The sequence below is a fragment of the Pygoscelis adeliae genome, unplaced genomic scaffold (genome assembly GCF_000699105.1).
Source record: "Pygoscelis adeliae isolate BGI_AS28 unplaced genomic scaffold, ASM69910v1 Scaffold461, whole genome shotgun sequence".
Classification (NCBI taxonomy): Eukaryota; Metazoa; Chordata; class Aves; order Sphenisciformes; family Spheniscidae; genus Pygoscelis; species Pygoscelis adeliae.
The window spans coordinates 404164-411654 of record NW_008824029.1 but is presented as its reverse complement, the minus strand read 5'-3'; the positions used below and the strand labels follow the sequence as shown (position 1 = coordinate 411654).

General features: G+C 54.9%; 1 protein-coding gene across 1 annotated transcript in view; it reads right to left on the bottom strand.

Annotated features, from left to right (window-relative positions):
• ABCA3 (ATP-binding cassette, sub-family A (ABC1), member 3) overlaps positions 1-7491 on the bottom strand; it is a 24952-nt gene that overhangs the window by 12317 nt on the left and 5144 nt on the right. The window contains 8 exon segments of the mRNA XM_009327266.1: positions 706-835; positions 1188-1334; positions 2548-2729; positions 3400-3573; positions 4142-4262; positions 4857-4973; positions 5753-6012; positions 7461-7488. Coding sequence (XP_009325541.1) covers positions 706-835; positions 1188-1334; positions 2548-2729; positions 3400-3573; positions 4142-4262; positions 4857-4973; positions 5753-6012; positions 7461-7488 — 1159 coding nt within the window.

Sequence of the window (7491 nt, the reverse complement as noted above, 5' to 3'; positions counted from 1 at the left end):
CCCCCCCCCCCCCCCACGCAGCTTTCTGCCAAAAGTCAGAGCAAGCCAGTCTCTTGCTCAAGCTGGGGTATGGCAGCTTTCTCCTCCCGCCCGCAGGGTGGGCTGCATGGCATCCATAGGCGGGAGATGGACCTGGCAGTGCTGCCAGAGCGGGCAGGCAAGGAGTGAAGCGGGGAGGCAAGCCTGGCTCTCAGCCTGGCAGAGGTCCAGGCGAGGCCAGGGCAGACCTCCAGGGAAGGTCCCGTGAGCACCCTGGGCTGGCAGGAGCAGCACAGAGTGACAGAGAACAGGGAAGAAAGGCCCACCAAAGGTCACCATGTCCACCATGCCAAAATAGGCTGCCCGGAGCTCAGCAGCTCAGAAACGATGAAGACCAGTTCTTGGCCCGTACCCTCTCCGCCTTATCACGGCAAAACCTACAGAGACCCGTCTTACAGCAGGTCCTTTCTCTTCTCAGGACCCTCCAACACAAAGACTGGCTGTCATTTCCCCCACTCTCATGGAGGGCTGAGCAGGGACCCCCACCCTCCCTCCATCTCCCCAGGCAGCAACATGCCTCTCACTATCCCGGCATCCCTGGCCAACAGCTCAGTGAACCGAAGGTGCTCCAGGGAAGAGCAAAAACCCCTCCCCTACCTCAGAGGTGGGGTTCAGCTCCTCTTTGCAAGTCAAGCCATCAGCCCCACAGCAGGATGCGGCTCCTACCTGTGAGCATGGACAGAGTGGTGGTCTTCCCAGCACCGTTGTGACCCAACAGGACGGTGATCTGCCCTTCATACATGTTCACCGTTAAGTCCTTGACTGCCTCTTTCATCTTGTTTCCCACTTTGAAGACCTGCGGAGATCACGGTAACGAGTTGATGCTGCACTCGAGGCAGGCGCTCTCAGACCTGCCCCCTCCGCTTGACCCGGCAGTCAAAGCCCGTGATGCTCATGTGGTGTCGGCATTAGACAACAGGTCTAATTCAGTTTAAATATAGATGTCACTGCACCTGCAAGTACCTAACACTTCAGCCCGCCACAAAATGCAGCCAGCTCTCGGGAAGAGCCTTACCTGTCTTACAGCAGTCAAGCAACACAGCCCTGGGTGAGGAGGGCAGCAAAATGATAAGGAAGCTGCCTGCAGGCAGCAGTTTTTACAAAAACCAACATTATGATGTGTTTGTGCTGTGCCGGACAGTCGGTACCTTGGAAAGGTGCTTTATTTTGATTCCTGACACGAGGTCGGCAGGTTCCTCCTCAATGTACTGGCTCTTCAGGGCTTTCTCAGGGTCCTCCTCCTCCTCCTTCTCTTTTCCCACAACAGTCCTGGGGCGCCCGCACCAGTATGAGGGCTGATGGAAGAAGGCAGCGAGAGAGAAACTCAGGCACAGGCAGAGACCCCCCAGCCCCGTCCACCCTCCTCCTCCCACGCAGATGCCTCCCAGGGATCTGCAAGACCACTCTCCTTGGCCTGGGAATTGCCAACCAGCACATCTTCAGCAGGCAGGTCAGACAGAGGATGAAACCGCTCCTCCTGCCCTGCTGCCTTCCCCCGGTTCTCCCTTACAGCAGGATTGCCCGTGATGACACAGGCAGCTTTTCCCCATCTTCATTCCCACGGAAAAGGTCAGTACTTCGATGAGAAGCAAAACTGCTCAGGCAGAAGCTCCCTGCCCAGAAAAGCCCACGCAATGGAGGATCAACCCCTCCAAAAACCTCGACACACACTAAAGGCAAAAAGCCTGGGGTCCAGCTGCTGCAATTACAGCCTTTTTTTTGACCAGGCTCTCCAGGAATGAAAGTAAGTGTTTGGGACCTTAAATCCCTGTGGAAATAGCAATTCAACAACTCCCGGGCCCAAAATCAGCATCCCGCTGTGGCTTTTGGCAGACAGCTGTATCTCCGCCACCCTGGTCTAGCTGCAAGAGGGAGTGGGATGCTGGAGTGAAACCATGCTGGGATAAGGAATTTAGAGGGGAGGAGGAAAAACCTCCCGATCAAATAACAAGGGATACGGCCACAGGATCAAAATTGACTGTGTCGCTGTGGCTTAATGAATCCTCAGCAGCCAGCTGAGCTGCGGTAATGACCGCAGCTACAGCCGCTGACGGTGATGCCAAGCATTTGACTTGGCAGAGTGAGGGCAGCTCAGCTGACGGGGTGACAGTCACCACCCATCCCCTGGCGCTAGCACGTCGGGGCTGGCAGCGGGAGGCAGACCACCCAGGTCCACCTGCTGGGGGAGTTTCAAATGACTGGATCTGGTTGCTCCCAGCCGGGGCTTCTCTCCAATGCCTTCGCTTGGGGCATGGAGACACTTAACAACACCCTGCATGCCAACAAGTGTCAGGATAAAGATTTAAAGCCAAGAAGACCTTCATATTCAGTAAAAAAATACAGCTGCATCAGCCTTTACTGAGAACATGCTGCAGACCCCTTGATTTTGGAGGCCAGATGGTGCCACCCTTGTACGTTAGTCTAGCCCACTGCGGAGCACAGAAGCAGGGACCATCCCCGAGACATGCCCATCAAGCCCGCTGGAAGGGGTGCGTAAGCAGTGCTCACCGTCAAGAAGAAGTACCACGGCTGAGGCACGCCGTACTCCCCTGGAAAGACGGCCTCCACGTACCAGGCCACCATGCCGTAGAGCGCCGAGTCCAGGAGCAGCATCCCCAGCACTTGGGCTAAGGTAAAGTTGTCGTCCACGCTGACGGGTTTCATGAGGTCCCTCCACTGAATGCCAGTCCCTGCAACGCACACGGGGCACTGCCTACCTCTGCATCCCCAGAAGGACAAAGTGCTCTCCAAGACTGTCAGATAGCACCCCTGTCCTAATTCACTGCTCGGTGATGAGGAGCCCATGCACGGCTCTACAATCCCTTCTACGGATGGAGGGAAAAGACACAGAAGAAAGCGCGCTGACATCTCGAGGCTCCCCACCCCATCACGCTTCTTCCATCACATCCTCTGCAGCTGCCCTGGGAAGAAGCAAACTCTTCTCCAGCCATTGCCCCCCCCGTCACCGCAGCCACCTTTTTAGTGCCACCACTTTGCAATAGCATGGCCGCTGCTGGAACCAACAGCAAATTCTTATTAACATAGAAATTAAAGATATATTTTGGGAAGGAGGAAATGCAATGGATTCCCATCCCTTCGAACAGAATTCACTTGGTAACTAAAGCGATGATGGCATTTTGCACAACCCAGACTGCCTGGGGCATGGGTTCAGAGGGGCAGAGCCCTGGTGCTGGTAAGACCTGCGGGAGCAATCAGCAATTAGCCCTCCTGCTCTCATCAGGAGCAGGAAAGTGCTTCTCCCTGACTTCTTTCCACCCTTCACACCACGCGCAAGCCAGTCCCGACCCACCACAAAAAAAGGCTGGCTCCTCTCCCGAGGGACGGGAGGCACTTGCTCACCTTTTCCTTCAAACATGCCTATGAGCTGTGCCCCCATGGCCATGGCGACGTTGGAGATGAGGCAGGACGCCAGCTTCTGGCTGTGGGACATCAGGTCGTAGCGGGGCGAGATGAAGAAGTAAGGGATGTAGGAGAAAAAGTAGAGGAAGCCACCAGCGGCAGCCGCGACGTTTGCTGCCAGCACAGAGAAAAGCAGGAGGGAAAACATCAATAATACGGTGATGCCACCGAATATTTCTCACCAGCTTTCCATCCATGAAGATTCAAGCCTTTTGCACAAAGGATGGTTACAGGGGGGCAGGATGAGGAGTTGCCCAATTCCCGTGGCAAGGCAGGAACAGCGCCGGACCCCGACCCCGCGGTGGGAAGCTGCAGAAGCACCCTGCCCATCCTAGACCGGAGCGTCCTGGGACCAAGACAGCCAGATGATGCCCTAATGCATGAGCTTGTCTGGTTTGGGAAGTGACAGTACACACATCCCTTCCCACGCACCGTGGGGAAAATGCAGCCAAAAAAGGGAAGAAAGGCCCCCGCTCCGCATGTCGAAGCAAGTTATCCAACACAGAGCCTTGTGCAACCTCACGTAACTCTGGAGCTGGCCCTGCTTTGAGCGGGATGGACCGAAGGCCTCCAGAGCTGCCTCCCAACCAAAACTAACTGAAGATTTTACAGCACGAGGCCCGTAACGCCCCCCCAGTCCTGCGGGTCAGCAACCCAAGGAGGCAGCCGGGGAGGGACTCACCTCTCGAGAAGAAGGTGCTCACCATGAAGTTGAAGGAGATGGAGGAGATGGAGAAGATGGCGAGGAAGGCGAACACCAGCGTGGGGTCGCTGTTGGTGAGCACCGCTCCCTGTTTGCTCACCTACCGAGAAAATCTGGTTACGCCTAGGGCTGGCGAAGCCGGCCATGGCTGCAGGCACGTGTGGACAGCCGAGACCTGATGTTCTCCATGGGTTAAAGACAAACTGAGAGACGGGTGAGAATGCCCAGGCCCTCCTAGACCACTCCAGAGGGAAGAAATATGGGTTGCCCTTGTGTGATGCAGGGTCTAAGAGGCAGAGGACGCCTTGCTCAGCATCCAGGCAGCCACCTCCTGCTTCTCATGGTGTGGGTACAAGCAGAGAGGAGAGCTCAAGTCCCTCCAAGGGCACGCAAGGCTGCAGGAGCGGGGTGGTCCTGCTCTGAGTGGGACTGCCTAGGCCTCCCCGGTGCCCGTGGGGCTCCCACCCCTCAGCCCCCTCCTGAGGAGGTCACCCCTGCCGTGAAAGGCAGCTGTGGGGGGCAGCTCTGCCCACCCAGCTCTGGAAAAGGCCAACTCCAGCCTTCACTACGCACATGGAGGAGTCCTGAGATACCAGGACGGTCCAGCCCACAGCAGAGGAGCCTTGTCATCCCTGTGCCCTGCCAGCACAGAGCTTCTGGCCTGCAAAACAGTGGCCTGGGGAAAGGCACTCACCTCGACACAGAAGAGCACAGTGACGAAAAACACGGACACCAGGAGGAAGAGGAAGAACATGAGAAACCAGGCGCTCCAGTGCAACCAGTTGCTGAGGCCCATCATGTGCATGTACTCCTGCGGGGAGGTCACGCCGTCACCCAGGGCTGCACCCACGCTTCCCGGGCATGGCCAGGGGCGAGGTGGAGGCCCTGGTCAGGGTGGCGGTGGCGGCTTTGCCCTGCAGCACTGGCGAAGGAAGCGGCAGCCCCAGGTCCCACCGAAGTGGTCCTGCACAGCCTTCAGCATCACATGGTGTCCCCCACCTCCCTGGACAGGGGCTGCCACCACCACAGGAGAACATCTCCCCGAAGAGCTGAGCTGAACCCGAAACCACAGCAGCTGAGGCCAGCGGGGCCACCACGGTCACCCGGCAGTGGGGCAGAGGACAGGACAACCCAATGCCCAGGGGAAGCCAAGCCCTGCACACTCAGCCCTGCTGTCACAACATCAGCTGAGCTCCAACCGCCCCCACAACACAACTCAGACACACGGGTTTCTACATTCAGAAGACAAAGATCTTGCTTCCCAGAGACTGAACTCTTGAATCTACAAAACTCTTGAATCCACAAGTGTTGCCCTCTCTCCCAGCCACCTTCCAGACCAAGAGAAGGAAGCCACCTTCTGGCTGCCCCTCGGTCCGGCGGCCTTGGCCGCACAGCAAGGAGAGCCGAGCTGCGTCCTGGAGGCAGGATTAGCGACATTCCTCCCCGGGGCTTGCTAATCTGCTGCCATCCCCACCTCCTGCTCGCTGGCTCCAAACCTGACGGGGATTTTGTTCCTAATTTAAAGGCGGCATCCACTGGGAAACGCCGCAGAGGGAGGGCAGCACCCAGATGTCCCACTGCTCGCGTTACCTTCAGCTTCTTCTCCTTCTCGTGCACCACAGCGCGGACGATGTTGAGCGAGGTGTAGGTGAAGCTGAGCATGAGCAGCAGGGGCAGCTGGTTCTGGATGGCGAGGAGGAAGAGGTCGTTGACGTACGCTGGGTAGGGGAAGCGCTGCACCACCACCGTGATGTTCTCCAGCAGGCTGGTGGAGCTGGCGTTGGCGTGGTACTGCATGATGGCTCTGTCCACCGCATGCTGCACCGCCAGGAAACCTTCTCGGATATAGCCTGCGCGGCAAAAACGACACGGGGGAATAGAGACGGGTCTGGGTTTTGGAGGGGGGCGTCGGCAGGAGAGAAACAGCCTTTGCGGGAGGGATTGCTTGGGAAGAAGGACAGGGAACAAAAAAAGAGCTTGTAGGAAAAGCACAATAACCATCACCGTCGACACACCCCTGCCGGCACAGAGGGGCTCGGGAAGGATGTAAATCACAGCAATTCACATCTCTCATAATCATCATTCCAAAGCAGCTGGCAGGAAAACTCGATTTAAACTGCAGCGGCCTTTCTGCAGGCACGGCTTTATTTTTGTGAGGGGGGAGATTCTCCATCATCGTGAACCGCCACCAATGTCGCTGAGCTTGTATTTGGTCCCTTTTTTTTGTAAGCCAAGAGAATATGGGATACTACGCAGGTTTTGGTGAGGAAGAATATATCCCATTACTCACGCATTTGGCTTAAGTTTTTGTGCGTTAGAAAACAGTGAAAGATCTTTAATTTTCAACTAGTTTATTTTTACGTGGGATTCCTGCCACGTTCCTTGAATGGAAACTCAAATTCTGCTTACAAAGCCCCTAACGAGCACTTTGAAAGTTAGTTGCTTAAAATGACCTAGAGAGAGAAGGAAAAAGTAAGAATATGAGATCATGAACAATGTTTTACAGTAACTAATTCACTAAACAAACACTGTAGCGAGGGAACTGATCTGGGCTCCTGGTCACCCCGTCCTGCAGAACACTTGAACCAGCAGATATCGTCCTCTCGGGCTCGGGTTTATTTACACTGCGTGAGCAAAACCCGTTCGCCCGCTTTCTCGGCCTCTCGCTCTCTTCCTTGACATCGCTATTGAACGATGGAAGGAGAGACCCAACCGAGGGAAACAGCCCTTTGCGGCCGCAGAGGAAGCTCCCAAAAAATCAAGTCCTAAGGCAGCGCCAGCCCCAGCGATGTCCCTGCTGTCTCCTACCCGGTCAGTCGTTTGGCTTTCCTTAAAAACCTGCGCTCAAACCACAGAACTGCTCTATTTACTTGTAAAGTTTTTAAGCAGCACGATAAACACTGAGCAGTTTGGACCCTGAAATAAATTTTCCGTTAAAAGTAGAAAAGGAAAAAAAATATTCAATTTAAAAAAACTCACGTAAGTAAAATTTATTCTTATCCAACCCCGCTCAGCAGAGGTACCCAGAGGCCAGCAGTGCCCAAGAAGCCACAGGATAAAATTTAAATAAATATTATAAATGAGAAATATAATAAATAAATATTAAAAATATCGAACTAAAATTAAATTAATTCATTTTAAAAATAATTTAATTTAATTAATTTTAAAACATTAAACTATTTATTTGAAAGCTCAGAGCCTCAGTGAATCTCTCTAACGAGCGGAGCTGCTGTACAGAAAAGTCCACCCATCTCTTTGGCCGTGACGCAGCCCGCGGCAGAGGAGAGGCGGCCCTCACCCGGCGTCCCCCCATCGGCAAACTTGGCCTC